The 17,210-nt window shown below is 33.3% G+C and overlaps 2 protein-coding genes across 4 annotated transcripts in view; one reads left to right on the forward strand and one right to left on the reverse strand.

The window, feature by feature from the left end:
* LOC110022174 overlaps positions 1-2,669 on the forward strand; it is a 23,434-nt gene extending 20,765 nt beyond the window's left edge. Inside the window, exons 8-11 of one of the 3 annotated variants that reach the window (XM_020721002.1) lie at positions 881-933; positions 1,219-1,263; positions 1,343-1,496; positions 2,655-2,669. In XM_020721002.1, the coding sequence (XP_020576661.1) occupies positions 881-933; positions 1,219-1,263; positions 1,343-1,451 (207 nt within the window). In that variant the 3' untranslated portion in view covers positions 1,452-1,496; positions 2,655-2,669. Of the gene's footprint in view, positions 1-877; positions 934-1,218; positions 1,264-1,342; positions 1,667-2,654 lie in introns of those variants that run through there. The other 2 variants (XM_020720993.1, XM_020721016.1) reach the window with 2 other exon arrangements.
* LOC110039365 (U-box domain-containing protein 52-like) lies at positions 2,626-8,733 on the reverse strand. Its single transcript, XM_020744397.1, has 9 exons — positions 8,173-8,733; positions 7,233-7,333; positions 7,000-7,121; positions 6,059-6,267; positions 5,944-5,989; positions 4,906-5,170; positions 4,037-4,138; positions 3,549-3,968; positions 2,626-3,474 (listed from the first exon to the last, which is right to left on the reverse strand). Exons 1-9 carry the CDS (start codon positions 8,324-8,326, stop codon positions 2,626-2,628), a joined length of 2,268 nt encoding a protein of 755 aa, XP_020600056.1. The 5' UTR covers positions 8,327-8,733.
* Between the last annotated feature and the right edge of the window lie 8,477 nt (positions 8,734-17,210).

The following is a 17,210-nucleotide window of genomic DNA, read 5'->3' on the forward strand; positions in this document are numbered from 1 at the left end:
GGGAAAATTTTTTGTTTTTTTTTATTTTCTTTTTTTTTTTTTTTGGCCCACCCGAAAGTCCATTTGCATATGGGAGGATGCATGCGACCTTATTCTTGTATAGCAAATAGCCAGTCCTTATGATTAAGTAAGTATTGCGCCAAGCCTACCTTCTTAACAAATCTGTTTGTTGAGTTTGCATTTGCTAAACATTAGGCTCTGGTGTTTTGTTCGCTGAATTCAACTTATTTTGCAATAAAAAGATTTTCATTAGACTAATAAGCTACCCCCAAACAGTTTTATTAGGAATAAAAAGATTTTCATTAGACTAATAAGCTACCCCAAACAGTTTTATTAGGCAAGGGCAGGAATGTCATTTAACCACCAATAAGTTAGTCTGAATAAACTGTCCCAAACAACAAGCTAGATTATTCTGATAATCTGCAGATTATCAGATTATCAGAATAATATGCTTATCAGCAGATTATAAATAATCAACAGCTGCGTCAAACAGAGCCTAAATCTAAATTCTGATTATTTCAAAGTAAATCAGTTAACAAATGCTGAATTGTACTGCAAAACTAATGTAAGCAATATCATGGAAGCCTGATTTGGCTGTGGGAGTTTTGGTAAAGAAAATTGAATGAGTTTGTTTTCTGTGTTGAGATTTCGTTTTTGTCATATTCTCTATTGTATTTGACATTGCACTTCAATAACAATGCTTGGCTTTTTTGTAACGAGGTTCCTGAATTTTCTTACAAAAAGTTAAAAAAAGTAACATTATTTAATCTACTTATTTTAGTTGAACTGAACGTGGACAACATATTTATGCATATCTAAGTTTGGATCTTTCTTAATAGCTTTTTTTTTTTTTTTCTCTCTTTTTGCTGCATACAAGTAGACTGAGCTTGAAGAATTGGATACAATGGAGCCCTCCTCTGCAATATGTGAAGAGTAAGTGATTACATATCTAACCACAAAACTTCAATTTTTACAGTTCTCTCACCCAAATCATTTATGCCACATCAAAAATACTACTATTATATGTTTAAAACATGAATTATATATTTTCTTGAAATAAGGCAGCATGCATAAAAATTGAATTTCACACGCTAATTATTTAAATGCATATGAATTGAGTGGTATGCATGCAAAACTTTCTTTTTTCCCTTAAATTCAACATTAATCTGCAATTTTTTTTTTTTCTATGAATATTATTGCTTGTTCATTGGATTTCAGTTTTGTATTCTCCATGAATGGAATACCGGATGCTCTGCTTCCCATGTGAGTGACTCCAAAATACTGAAAAATATTTTCTTCAATCCGCAACCATGTTTAATTTGTTGGGTTGTTTGTATTTCAGTACAAATGGCCCTGAAAATTCTGCATGGGAGAGGTGGTTTCAGCCGGTTCGAAGCTCTCGAAATCGAAATCACGCTTGGTGGACCCATAGAAGTGCAGATCTTTCTTAAACTTACTGCTCCCAGTTGGAGCAGAAAACTCTTTTCAAGTAGAAGGTATAATAGTTAGCAGGTAGAGCATGTTGATACAAGCTTGCAAAGAATTGTGTGAAATGTGCAATTTCTATTTTAATTGAGCCTTGTATTTATCAAATCTTTTTGTGTCATCAATATTGCGTAATTTTGAAGCAATTGGATAATATAAGTTTTTTATTTTTTCGGCGAAATACTTATTTTGGGTTGAAATGATCATTTCTGCTGAGCTGCGTGTGTTCCGATTCATATTATGCAAGTTGGATCACATTGATGTTTCTAATGTCTACTGCAATTTATTTATTTTTAGCATTATATTATGCAAGTTGGATCACATTGATGTTTCTAATCTCTGCTGCTATCTATTTATTTTTAGCATTCATAACACCCGAAACATTACTATTTACAAATCTAGCATTCTCTTTCATCCATTCCTCTTTCATCCATTTTTCATATTCTCACTCAAATATCAAAATTCATAATGTTTTTTTTATCAAATTCTCAATGATTTGACCCTGGGTAGTAGATTTTTGTAAATCATAATGTTCCTTGTGCTATTTTTAATTTTCATAAGAATGGTAAATGTGTCTTAATACGTTTTTTTTATCAAATTCTCAATGATTTGACCCTGGTATTAGATTTTTGTAAATAATAATGTTCCGGGCGCTATTTTTAATTTTCATAAGAATGATAAATGTCTTAATATCATAAAATTCACAAATTCTGTTAATTTAATGGATCAATTGTGGATTTTGATTTTGCTTATCACTGTATAGAGCATTAGCATATTATATATATATATATATATATATTAAAATAAGCTATATTTTTTGGCTTAAAAAATAAGAAATTTGATGAATCAGCTGTTTAGCAGTCAACCATAGTTTATCATGAACGCCCTCAATCATTAATTTCGTATATTTTCAATACTCAGGAAAACCTTTATGTCATATACTATGTACTTCTCATATATTCAATAATGCTGCATTCAGGCTGGAAGATTATGTGAATGTTCACCATTAATTTGACTAACAAAAACATTAAAAGAGAATTTTTTTAAGAAAATCTCAAGCCAAATATACATAATTAATGATACCATCAATCAGCATACAAAATGTTGCATTAAAAAAATAAAAATAAATAAACGGTAACCTCAGCTCACATTGGACCTTCTTCCTCCAGACAGCTCAGAATTGGTCTTGGAGCTATCATATCCAGACTGAATCAAATTGGGATCACTCAACACATCCTGTATAAAAACCTGACTGTTCACCGGCGAGCTATTCGAGCTCCTCATCACACAGTTGTGCATTCCATCTTCCCCAATCGATCTCAACCTCTCCAGCTCCGGCAGCACCACACCACCCAGATCCGGCCTGTCCTTCCTCCTCAACTCCGAGCACTTCAACGCCACTTGGGCCAACCTCACAGTCTCCTCCACCGGCCAATTCGTCACGCTCTGATCCAGCAGCTCTTCAAAATTCCCCTTCTCCAGAGCTCGGCTGACATGGTGGGTGAGTCCCATCGGCGGCCTCGCGGTGATGAGCTGAAGAAGCATGATCCCGAGAGAATAGATGTCGGATTTCACGCCGAGCATTCCGGTTTGTTGGTATTCGGGATCGATGTAGCAGAAGGTGCCGGCGGTGGAAGTCATGCGGTATTGGGTCACGGTGTCGGCGACCGCAGGGGGGACTAAGCGAGCGAGGCCGACATCGCTGATTTTGCTGACGAAGTTTCGATCGAGGAGGATGTTGCCGGGTTTTAGGTCACGGTGGACGAGGGGTTCGGGTTTGGTTTGGTGGAGGAAGAGCAGGCCGGTGGCGATTTCGGCGGCGATGCGGAATCGGTGCTGCCAGGGAATTGGAGGGGTGCTGTTCCGCCGGAAGAGACGGTCGTCTAAGCTTCCGTTCGCCATGTATTCGTATACCAGGCAGCCGTATTCGGGGCAAGCGCCCAGGAGGAGCACCATGTTTGGATGCCTGATACAGCTCAGGACCTCCACCTGTGGCACAAAGACGGAGAAATAACCTAATCTGGCCACCATTAATGGAAGGAGGTGAGTATCAAGTATTGTACCTCTTGCTGAAACTGCGTTCTTCCTTGAGCAGCATCTGGCCTGAGCACCTTAACAGCAACAGGTGTATGGTCCAAGAAACATTTATACACGGGGCCATAGCCGCCCTCACCAATCTTAAGATTCTCGGCGAAGTAGTTTGTAGCCATCTCGATCTCCTCTATTGAATACCTTCGGTACCTGACAGGAGAATAAGCATGCATGGCTTTCCTCTCCTCCGCTTCTCTGAAGGCTTGCATCTCCGCGTATCTTCTCTTCTGAGCTTCCAACTCTGCTATCCTCTGCTGTGCCTCAGCAGCTTCCATGGCCGCTTTGCACTTTTGCTTCTCTTTCTCTACAAGAGCCATGGCAGTCTCCTCTGCAAGCCGGGCTTCTTCAAGTTTGTGCTCTTCTTCTTTCTTCCATCGTTGGAGTTCGAGAGCCTGGAAGAAGAGGGTGTCAGGGAAGGGGATTCTTGCTGTCTTCATAGACTTCTTAGGAGAACGCTTACCTTCTGCTTTGAGATGAGTGCTTCTTTGCAGGCGGCATTGTACATGTCCATGGTTTGCTTCAGCTCCAGCCTCAGTCTCTTCATCTCAGTCTCTACATCATCCTGAAAGTGAGTGAACCTTTCAGCTTAATATCAGACATGGTATTTAGTTTGGGAACTGGTGAAAGGAGTGATTTACATGCATACCACTTATTCGTATGAATTTACATATCTAACACCCACACTCTTTATTTTCTATATCTATATTACCCAAATATTTCATATCACATCAAAAAAAAAATTATTATTTTTTGGCACTATTTAAAAGTGAAATAGACATTTTCATGCCAGGATGAGATGTTACAGATGTAAAAATTGAAATTTAGGTATTAGATCTGTAAATGCATAGAAATTAAGTGGTATGTATGTAAATCTTCCTAGGCGCATTTTCATTCATACCACCCAATTCTTATATATTTACATATCCGACCCCTAACCTTTACTTTTTATATTTATACCACCCAAATCGTTCTTGCCACATCATAAGTTTCACTATTTTTTTTTTGGGAAAGCTGAGCCCGAAAGGAAATATTCAAAATTCGAAGGAGACCTCGTTGTATGAAATTGCACTCTCAACTACTATAAAAAATGAAACACACATTTTCATGAATAGATAAGATGATATATATTTAAAAATTGAAGTTTATGATAAAGAATTGGGTACGTGCATACCTCCCAATTCCTATATTTTTATATATTTAAGACCCAATTTTGTTTTTTTACATTTATACCACCCAAGTCTTTCATTTTTTGGTATGAATATAAATCTTCCTACACACACACACAAATATGAAGAACTATTAACAAGAATGAAAAATAAATTCAGATACCATGGTTTGGGAAGACCAAGAGTTAGAACTGCTGGCCCCAGAAACAGAAGAGAACTCATTTCCAAAGGAGTACGAATCAACAGAGCGAATTGGAGTTCGAACAGAGTCATAACTATGGTGGTCAAGCCCATCTGAAGCATTGGAATGTTTTGACTGAAATGTTCTGTCGACGCTCGGTCTCCCTGAGCTCACAAAAGAGATGTCTGTATCAGCCTGCAACAGTTCCGCATGGGATTTCGCTCGATTTCCCCTTGTAAATGGCGACCTGCAGAGAAAATGGCACAAGAGAAAAATTCAACCTTCTTTGGTAAGTCTGTCAAGACTGTTTTCTTAAAAAGATTTACATACATAGCACTCAACTCTTTATGTATTTACATATCTGACACCATAACATTCATATTTACATGCATACGACTCAAATTTTTAACATCAAATAAAAAATATTACCATCACTATCTTTTTAAAAATGAGTTATATTTTTTAATACATAGGCGTTATTAAGTGTAAATATCGAAATTTAGGTGTTAGATATATAAATACTTAAGAATTTCCCTTTTTTTTAGGAAGATTTACATTCAACTTAATTCTTATGCAATTAGATATCTAAAACCTATACTTCGACATTCAACTTAATTCTTATGCAATTAGATATCTAAACCTATACTTCTTTTACGAACGAGCACCTTACCCATGCATTCAAAGGTGTTTTTCATTTTCTAAAAGTTTAAATAGTTGTATTTTTTTTGTGTTATCATATATCACACATTACCCATGTATGAAAAGTTGTATTTTACTTTTTAAAAATTTAAAAAGTGGTATTTCTTATGTGATATGAAAGATTTGGATGTTACAAATGTAAAAAAGCAAACTATAGGTGCTAGATATGTAAATACAGAGGAATTGGGTGGTATGCATGTAAATGCATGCCCCTTTTTTTTATCAAATTAAAACTTTCCAAGGAGGTGAACAATATTGAATATAGTTGATAGCATGATCAGTCAAATATAAATCTTTAGAGAAGTCAGAGCACAGACTCACTTGATCGATTCATCGTGCAAGTTCCGAGCCTTAGGTGCACTTTCACCTGAGAAAAGCAGAAACATTTTTATAAAATTTTAGGCGTAATAAAAAAAATTACGAAAATAAACCCAACCTTTTGGACCCAAGAAATGGTGTGGCTCAGCAGTATCAGGTTTGAAGCTGGCTTGGCTCTGTATCTGAGCTCGCAGTGGAGACATTGCTGGAGCTGCTCTCACAGCACTTCTGGTTGACAGCAGTTTTCCCTTAGATATAACATACACTGTGCAGAAGTCTGGCGCTCCCTTTGAGACGTGTGAAGCCACATCTGCGCTCTTAAATCTTCTAATAGAACGGATTCTCAATTAAAACTTCTGAAAAATGTCTATGAGATTCTATTTGAAAATAGAAATTTTTAGTAGTTTTTCATTCTAAATGTATGATTTTAGTGTTTTTGCCTTGTCAACCTTCAATATTGTTGGTACATCACCCTAGTATTATAAACTCATATGAAGTTGGCACATTAGTTGATTTTTATCTAAGAGCATCCCTTAATTTTTCAACTGAATTATTGAACTTCATGACACAAATTTTGTTGGGTTTAAATTGAAAAGTTTGTGGTGCAACATACGTGGCACGACATAAATTATGGAAAATATTTTTGAGGATATGTGGTGGTAGCAAGGGGATTGGGTTGATATTATTGTTTTTATGCGTATGTGATAAATCTAAAATTAGTGTTTCTTTGGGCTTTTATGTTTAGACTTCAGAAAGCTATACTTTTCTACTTGTAACTTTATTTCTTCTTCTCTGTAGGTGATTTTTTTTTACATATAGGATTCTTCATGTAAATCTAAGTGGCTTAAAATTTGTCATTGTCCCAATTTTGATTGGATTGGGTTATTTGGATTGGCTAGTTATAGGGTTAGTTAACACATAAAATTTTGAAGTTTGATGATGACAGTTGACTAAATGGCAAATATATTGATTTACAAGTAAACCCATATATTTAGAATGATATAAAATGTATCTTTAATAAAAGGATAAGAGAACTTGCATTGAAAAACAAAATATTACCTAATAAATCCTCCTTTAGATGGAGCTCCAACAACAAGCTTCTCAATTGCAGCCTGAGATACAAATTCTACAATCGCCTTTGCCACATCTGTGTCTTCAAGCACCACATCCTTGCAATGAATCTACAAAATTTTGCACATTTTGCATCAAATAATGCAATGTAAATGCATAAACTAAGGATAGGTAAATCTGTAAGTATGTTTTAGAGTACAAATCTGGAGGAAGTTACTGACATCTTTTCTTGTGCAAAAACAGCGAAAAGGGAGGAAAAGTTCTTTCATTTGAGGATCCACAGCGCCTTTGTAGCCGTTGGATAGATCATTATGCTGAGAAGCTGCAAGAAGGATATCAAAAAAAGGGTTTAAATTTGTTTTTTTTTTTTTTTTTTTGAATAATTATTTTGATTATGGACCTCCGAATATAACCAGTCTTTTGTATAATCCATTATTTATATCATGAACAAAATAACATATTATGTGTCATGATACTGCATTGATCACTAAATTAATGATTAGTAACATTCTATTTAGCACTCAATATGAATGAATTGAGAATAAAATTGCTCTACAATCCATTTTGTTATACACCTTATTTGGCCCATTATTTCATTATACTTTGTAGACTAAAATGAAAGATTTTAATTATTTTTTACATGCTAAAATTCAAGGCTTGTTTTCTTCCAAAAAATGAGAACGTTAAGAGTTAAAATATCATCACAAACTTTGGTCACAGTGAATTTTATAATCATTGCATTTACTTTAAATTTCACATTGACCAAATTTGAGCCTATCAAAGCCTAAATTATAATAATAATAAAAACACTAACATGCATATCACACAGATCTTATGTATTTACACATATTAACACCTAAACATTTATATTTATGTGTATACCACTCAAATATTTAACATCACATAAAAAATACCACCATCACTATTTTTTAAATGTGAAATACAACTTTTCGTGCATAGATTCATGGCACCAAGATCTTATAAGTGTAAATATCAAAATTTAGGTGTTAGATATGTAAATATATAACAATTATGTGGTATTAATGTAAATTTATCAAAAAGAAGAAGAATCCAAATGATCCAATCAGCCAAATAACTAAAACCGATACGATCTAAACAAAAGATACACACAGAAAAAGGAGGGGCAAAAGAAAAGAAAACCTGTAGCCTGAACGTTAACATGAACTAAGGTGATGGTCTGGCCCTTGCCAATGAGATTATCGACCGCCCATTTCAAAGCATTTTGACTGCTCTTATCCCTGTTAATCGCCACAGCTACCAACGGAAATGCAGCAATGGCGTCTGCATCCTTCATCCTTCCCCCCTTCTTCTTCTTCTTCGATTATCTCCTTCAAATAATCTGTATCTTCTCCTTCTCTCGATCGAGGAAAGAGAAGAGAAATGAGGCGCGGAACAGAGAATAAGGTAGAATTTATGGTAGTTATCCGCCTTCCCTTCTTTCCAATTTCTCCACTCTTTTTTTAGTATTTTTTCCAGCTATTTTTGAACGATGTTGTTTCAATCACTGGTGCTTGCGGTCCATATTAAACCTCTGTCACTAATTCTGGTACTTGTTGTTCCATAGCTATGATCCAGAAGAAAAGACATTTAATTTTAGAATTCTCATTGTTTGATATCCATCACTTTGTATCATTCCACATTTCCACCACTCAAAATAATAATAATATTACATATAAGGTACTTGTTGTTCCATAGCCTAAGCTCTAAAACTCACCTATTTACATTTTAGTACCCAAAATTAAAATAACACCTTAGCCGTTGAAATTAACAGCCTTGATATGTGTTTATGCCCGGTGGTCTCTCTACCCTGTTATTATGGGTGTAATTCCTTGCCTCGATTGGACAAATCTACTTGCCCTGACAGGATAACTTATTGTTGGCCTTGAGAGCCGTCGGACGAGTTTAATTCATATGTTATTTGTGTGATTGTATGTGAATATAATTTGAGTCATTCATGATCATATTGGTTCATGGTCTTGTTTGAAATTGGGTTTTGAGAGTTTTACTCACATTCGTCATCATGTTTGAATATGCATGCAATTGGGGAGCCAATGATTTTTCAAATTTTTTACATGGTTATCAAGTGAAGTTTCATGTTTGTTACATTATTGCCTAGGTAATTTTTTTTTCAGTGCCATATTATTACCACCTTCGACGGGTAATATCTCGTGACCCCCAGTTTCGTCGGACCATTGTCGTCTATCAGCCAGTGGACCACAACTAAGTGGTTAGTGTTGTTACTGCCATCACCATCGCCTAATCAGACCTCAGTTGTTGGACCGTCAACCTCATATCACTATCGTCTGATTATCTCTATTATTATTGTTGGATCACTGTTGCTTAGCGACCACCGCCATTGGTGATAATGAATACTGATCTCTGTCACACACCTTTACCAACAGTCTTCCATCATCGCAGTCAAGTTGTTGTCACTTTTACAATATTTTTTATAGTTCTTATAATATCATTTTCTCTTGTTCAAGGGTAAAAAACTCTTATAACATATATTTGAATAGTGAAATCATTTCAACTATGTTCAACCCGATGATTTTTTCTCTTTATGGTTTTCCACGTAAAAATTTTTGATTTCTCTCTCCATCCGTTCTTCTTTTATCTGTTAGTGTGTTGGATTTTCATACAATGTTAAGACATTAATATAACTACTACAATGAATTCTTCTAAATGCAATGATAATACACATATAATCATGTATGTCATAATGAGCTTTATATATTATAATAAGAAAATAATTTTATAATAATTAATAATATAAAAAATTTAAAAATAAAAATTTATTTTTATATTTTCAAATCATGTGGCCCATTAAAGCATATTCATAGTGTTTTAGTTTTATATAAGAGAGTTAGTATTACACTCTTTATATGAAAAAAAAAATAAGCTGCACATTATGAGCTTATAACTTATCAAAGTGATGGGCATGTCATGAATTAGCTCAATCAAGCTCATATTAATGATATTTGAGGTATTTAAAAGTATGATTATAAGTTTAACTTAATACAATTGATAAATTTAATTTTTATAAGAAAACATTAGCCATTAAATTTAGAATTAAATTTGTTTAGAAAATGTTTTATTTGGTGAAGAATTTTTATAAGAAAACTAGCCATTAAATTTAGAGTTTATGAGAAATTTTCAAAATTTTGAGGTATTTAAAAGTATGATTATAAGTTTAACTTGATACAATTGATAAATTTAATTTTTATAAGAAAACCATAGCCATTAAATTTAGAGTTTATGGTAAATTTTCATAATAATTTTCAAAATTTACAGACATTGGGGATTATTGAAATTAAGATGAATTTTGAATTTAAGATTGATATCCGAAAATGAAAATTGGAAGGATTAAAAAAATAAGTTCAAAAGTCAAACTTACTAGAAATAGTCAAAATTAAAGTTAAAGTCAAAGTCAAATCTCTTTTTTCTTAATTAGGAAAAATGGAAAAGAATTAGAAAAACTTGAGGAAGCAACCAACACATGTTCCAAATTGGTTTGACTAAGCTTATAAATATCTCTAATATATATCCCCAAATATTAAGGTTGTTTTTTTTTGAAATTATTTAAATTTTTTTATAATCATCACCCATGGGAAGAGGATTCATAGAAAACCAAATAATACAAAAAAAAAAATTTCTTAAAATATTTAGATATGTTTAATGTTTGATATTTGGCTTTCTAAATATAAAATTGAGCCTCAATTAATAAAATTTATTAAAATTTATATTTTTATTATTAAAAGAAGGCTTTATAATTATGAAAATTTTATAAAATAAGATGTATATATCCAATGCTCATACAATTGAGTATAAGAAGTGAATATTACAAAATATTTTCAAAATTTTTATAATTTTTTGTAATTATTATTAAAATCATAAAAATTAGAAAAAGACCAAATATATTTAGAAAAATAAACAAATAGTTTGACAAAGTACACAAATACACCCACACCCAAGTTGATGTTTAGACTTGAACCCATGCATTAATGATACTCTCAATGTATTAATTTTGATTTTTCTTTAATTATCCTATTTTTAAAATTAGAATTTAAAATTTTTCAAATTTAATAGTTGAATTTAAATTTGTAAAATTTTTATAGTTAATTAAATAGAATTTAAATATTAAAAAAAGAAAATTGAACATATAAAATTTAATTTTGAAAATTGTAAATGAACATAGGATGTGTAAATGATGCTAGAAAGCTTCCCAAAATTTATGAGAATTTTTAAATTGATGCAAAATCTTCAAGATTTTTGGAAAATAATGTTAACTATTAAAAAATTCATAACCTTCAATTAATTTCTCACAATGTCATAAAAAAATTATCATAGGATTATTTTTGGACAATAATGTTAAATATTAAAAAATTCATGCCCTGTTTTTTAAATCGACAAGATGAATCTACTAATTAAAAAAAAATGGAATTCTAAAAATTGAAAAAAAGAATTAAATATCATGCAAGTATTTTCCTAGGATTCTTTAGAATAGGGATGCATCTCAGATGTAGGTAGCATCTCTCTATTCATCTTTCCCTTTTCCCTTCTCCTTCATCCTTCGTGATCGTGTCACTCATAGGGGGCGCAAACGAGCAGAGCTCGAGCCACCCTTGGGCATTGGCTTGAACTTGATTAATTTTATGGAGTTCGAGCTTGAGCTCGAGCTAAAGTTTATGAGTTCAAGCCTGCTCACCAGCCGACTTGTTTAACATTAAAGAGAAAATGATATTATTTCAATGTGGCTTTCTAATAAGATGACAAAAGAAAAAAATAATTACGAGATAAATAATAAGAAATCACCTAATATATTATATAGACTATTATTTTTTTAATATTTTTAATCCCTTAAAAATAAGGTCTTGATACTTAAAATATTTTTAAGTGAATATTATATTAATATTTTTTTAAATAAACCGGCTCACGAGCTAACGAGTTGAGTCGGGGCTAGCTTGAGCTTGATTTGTTAGCTCATTGAGCTCTGTTCGCGAGCCGAGCTCGAGCCGGCTCACAAGTCGACTTGACTCACTTACATCCCTAGTTACTCCCAATACCCTTGCAACTAGGGATGGCGGGAAAAGCAACAATGGGATCGAGACATGTGAAAACCTCCGAAAAACCTATATCTCCCCGTGTTCATGTGACCTAGCATCACTCCAGCTTTCGCCTTCTCTATAAGTTTATTCTTCAATTTTTGTCACTCCACATCCTCCACTCGCACATCTTCCCCTCACCTGCCTCGTTCCCTATTTGCATGCCACAATTGCGACTAGGACTATCAAAAAAAGCTCATTGTTCGCCAACAGCTCATTAAGTAGCTCGTGTTTGGTTTGTCCGTTAAGTAAACAAGTAGAACACGAACAAATATTTTAAGCTCGAAATAAATAATATATATATATATATATGTGTATATATATATATATAAGTTTAAATCATAACCCCTCGTGTGGTTATGCGGTTCTACTCTATATATTGCATATGATTGGTTAAGTTAAAATCCAACACCCTACATCTATCTTTTCCAACTAATTTTAAGAGCTAATTTCAAGCTGAACACTAGTTGAACACGAGCCAAACCTAAGCTCGCGCAAGCTCGACTTGTTCGCAGCCCTAATTGCGAATAGAGCAAGCAAGGAAAGTAACAATAAGATCGCTGCAAACTCAGACTGCCAGCTCCCAATTTCTCCAAACCGAACCACACGGCCGAGCCCTTTATTTCGCACACAAACCCTCACTCATGCTTGCGCCATCCCAAGCCAACTAAACAACTCTTCTTCTGATCGAAATCGAAAAAGCCCCCAACCTTCCACTGTTGTTCATACCCAATTTTCATTTGCCCAAACATATTCATCTTTAGTATTCCCCGGGCCATGAAACTTCTTGCATCATTTTGGGTGCACTTTGAAATATGTGTCAAATTTGAAGCCTAGTCATCCTCGTCGCTGCCTCTAAAACAAAGATATAAGTTCAGGGAAGTTGTGCTTCGCATCATTTTTTTGCATAATAATTGAAAACTCATACGTGTCTTATTGATCGATGGATTGAAGGACTTTCATACAGTTGCAATATCTCACGACACTGACCAACGCATTTTATAAATAGTTGGGCAGACCAAACACTCTATTGCAGTTCTCTAAACGGGAACGATGTCAGAAGGCTACCAAATTTGATAGTGATATTGAATTTGCAATAAATAAATTAAAATTTTGAACTGTGGATTAGTTGGCCATGCCTTTAAAATGAACAAAAAAAAAAAGAGAATATAATTTGTGAATTAAAAGACAAACTCTTCACCAATTCACAATATAATAGCAAATAGAAGGTGCAAAAGCTCAAAATGAAAATATCGTTGCATTCCAAAAAGCATAATATTCATGCAAGCATTTCAAACTCTAACTGAATTTGTCAAAAATCTTGCATTTGTGCTCCAAGAAACAGTCTAACTCTAATATTTTGTCTTAAAAGATGTATTTTAAATAAAATATGCATTTGTATTTTATGAATGCTTCAAATATCATATTATGTCTTGCAAGAACATAAAACACTATTTAACTGATCCTTATAAATGCATCAAACATCATGTTATACTTTGAATAGCATAAAATAATATGATCACGAATGTGCATCAACATTCATACAAAATGCATAATATGGGTATGTTGAAATGCATACGGAATCTATAAATTATATCTTGCATGCACTCCAACTAATATATAAAATGCTCCGATACTAGGTTCGGAAATGTTACGTGAGTTAACATAAGGTGAAGTTTAAACACTCGAATTGTGCTCCACCAAATTGATTAAGTGTTTAAAATTTAAGAAGTCTGAGAATATTGTGCGGGTTCAAATGAAATTTTCATTCAAATTGCTTTCATTTTGAGAAGTATACAAATTGCCTTCCCAAAAGTTCATACTATCTTAGGCCCCGTTTATTTTGGATTTTAGAACCATGGTTTGGATACAAATGCAGTTTTGAAGTGTTTGGGACACCAACTTCATAAATTGTTTTTTAAAAACGGGTTCTTGTTTATATAGTAGCCCAAATGCGGTGGATTCATTGTTGCGGTTCGGTCTGGTATTATTATCACAATACCCTCGCCTCGAAGCTTATCGCATTTTCCCTCTTCATGCTCTAGGTTCGCCTTTCTCCTACTTGCCGGAAGATTTTTGCCTCCTTCGCCTTCCTCACGAGTCGAGTCCAAGGCAAAACTCTTCAAACTCCCTGTGGGTTATGTTTTTCTCCTCTACTGATGAGGCGAGGCCTTCCTCTGTTTCCTACCCTAGCCGAAGGATGGATTCTTTTAACTTTTTTTTTTTTAAAGAGTTGTGAAATGATTCATGGATTACAATGGTGGAAGCATGATAGTCTTGCCCTTTGCGGCTCCTAATGTTTCCTGCCATAGCTGAATGATGGTTTTATTTTTAAATTCTTTTATTTTCTTAGATTTATGGAATGTTTTATAGTAAATACTTCATGGATTACAATGCTGGAAGCATGACAGTCTTGCCCTAGTTTTTATTGCTCATATGTGGCTCCTAATATTGTCTGCCCTAGCCAAAGCATGGTTGTCTAAAGGTGTAATAACAATAGCACTTTTGCATCAGATGGCAGCAAATCCGACAGCTGTAATCTGCAGTTCTATGCTTTTAATTGGTTGAAATGGGTTAACCTTATTAAAAGTGAGCACTATTTATAATGTAACTGTTTAATGGGAATAACAATGTTTGTGCTATGGCGGTTATTTAATAAATATGAATTTCGTGCTAAGTATGTAAATTATGCTTGTTGTTACTATGTACCGGACAACATTATCGAACATGAGCTCAAACAACTCAACAACCTCTAGGGGGATCAAACAACGGAAAATTTTCTATGATTACAATCTAATGTGCATTGTTTACACTACTCAGAGATGTGACAATGCAGGCCAAAAATTCTATAGATGTCCAAAAACTTTAACAAATAGACATTATAAGTTCTTCCAGTGGGTAGATGAAACGAGGGAGGCAATAAAGAAGCCAGTTGATGAAAAAATATATGTAATTGATGATACAACAAGAAATGATGTGAAAGAGTTGGAAGTTTCTTGTGAAAACTTTACTTCTGTTTTATTTTATGATCATACGTTACTTTTGTTGTTGTTGGCGATGTATTTGTTTTGATGTTTTAATGTATTTGGGAAGGTCAAACTATTAATTGATAGGTTTTAATTTTGTACACAAACTTATCTGTTTGACCAATATCATATATTATTTGAATTTTCTTATAATTTGTTTAATATTCACCTCAATTTATCTTATGCTATTATGAGTGAAAATAACTTCATAAATTGTGATTGGATTTACCCCACTTTCAAAGCTGTGTTTTCCAAACAGTTTAAACCAAACTGAGTTTCTATATTGAAGGCATTACAGTTATTATGTCAACAGACAGCGTTTACAAAACTGTGTTTTCCAAAGAGATCAACAGCTTCTAAAACGTCAGCTTTTGAGCATGGGATTTTCAACAGCAGCTTCTGTAACCAGCTTTTCTAAAGCAACAACCGAAACAAACGAACCCTTAAAATTATAAAATTTATTTTGAAATCAAATTCAAGTGATTAAATAATGCAAGCTCTCAATCAAGTAGTTTTATTTATAGGGAAGAGTTGTAAGTCTCACTCAACTAGTCTGATTCTCCTCCTTTTAAGGACCGGAGTTAACGAATCTAATAATTTTAATAAAAATCCAAATCACAAATATAAAAATGTATAAGTCCAAATCATCAAGTTTGATCATCGTCCTCATTATGACGAGTAGACAATACTAGTATTCTAAAGATATAAAAATTGATAAATTTCAAATAAATTTCAAACATAAATATTTGAAATGTCCAAATCTTCAATAATGGCCGAGTTGATAGAAGATTTCAATCAGAAAGGTCTATTTTCAAAATCAAGTTTCAATAAGTATCTAAATAGATCCAAATATTATAATTCTTGAATCCAATCATTTGCAAACATGATAGAGTTAACAAAGTTAATGTACAAACATATGTTCATATTAAACTCGATCCTTTAAGAGCAAAATATAAAGTGGACAAGGTTCAATCAAACAATCAAATCCCACATGATGGGCGTGTTAATTGTGAATCTCAAACTAAGGAGTCTATTTTCAAAATTAAATTTTAAAATGCATTTAAATAAACTCAAATAGCACACGTACATGAGGGCACGCACGTGCGCATATACTCGATCTTCTCTAATCAGAACATAGTTGACAATATTCATGTATAAGCATATGTTCATATTAAATGAGATCCTTTAGAAAAAAGATGTAAAATTGATATGGTTTAAATCAAACAATCAAATCTCCAATGACTGAGGTGATATAAGATTTCAATAGGATATGTTTATTTCCAAAGTTAAATTTCAAAATCTATTTGAATATGTTCGAATAATATATATATATATATATTAAAGGAATGGTAGGAAGCTATTAAGACGAGCCCCGACCATCCCTAGATTGGCTAAATAGTTGAGTACCACACCCTACACACGGGAGGATTTGAACCCGTGACCTGAGGGGACTTAGGACCTTCAGGGAGGCTGCTCTACCAACAGACCACAGTGCGCGGACTTAGGACCTTCAGGGAGGCTGCTCTACCAACATACCACAGTGCGCGCATGTGTGTGTGTGTGTGTGTATATATATATATATATATATATATAAAAGGACAGTAGATAAGATTCAAAATTATTTAAATCCCAAATGATAGTCGAGTTGATACAATATTTTAACCGAAATGGTCTATTTTTAAAATTAAATTTTAAAGTATATTTGAATAAAGTCAAATAATATATATAAACTCGATCCTCTGTAAGCAAGATAGAGTTGCCAATATTTATATACAAATATACGTTTATAATAGAAAGAAATAAAGTCAACAAAGTTCAAATCAAGGTTTCAAATCTCCAATGATGATGAAGTTGATAGAAGATTTCAACCGGAAGGGTATATTTTCAAAATTAAGTTTCAAAATTTATTTGAATAAGTTTATATATATACATATATATTATATATATATATACATATTTGATGCTACGCAAGTAAGACAAAGTTGAAAATGTTCAAAATCAATTATACACAGTGCTATACAAGCAAGTAAGTTGAAAAGTCGTCAATGTT

Source organism: Phalaenopsis equestris, unplaced genomic scaffold (assembly GCF_001263595.1).
Source record: "Phalaenopsis equestris unplaced genomic scaffold, ASM126359v1 Scaffold000002, whole genome shotgun sequence".
NCBI classification, from domain to species: domain Eukaryota; kingdom Viridiplantae; phylum Streptophyta; class Magnoliopsida; order Asparagales; family Orchidaceae; genus Phalaenopsis; species Phalaenopsis equestris.

Excerpts from the sequence above, each read along its gene's own strand:
- LOC110039365 (XM_020744397.1), bottom strand. The coding sequence starts at position 8,326 with ATGAAGGATGCAGACGCCATTGCTGCATTTCCGTTGGTAGCTGTGGCG. Across the intron at positions 6,268-6,999 it reads TCTAAAGGAGGATTTATTAG|AAGATTTAAGAGCGCAGATG; the intron begins GTAATATTTTGT and ends CCGTTCTATTAG. Across the intron at positions 3,969-4,036 it reads CACTCATCTCAAAGCAGAAG|GCTCTCGAACTCCAACGATG; the intron begins GTAAGCGTTCTC and ends CTCTTCTTCCAG.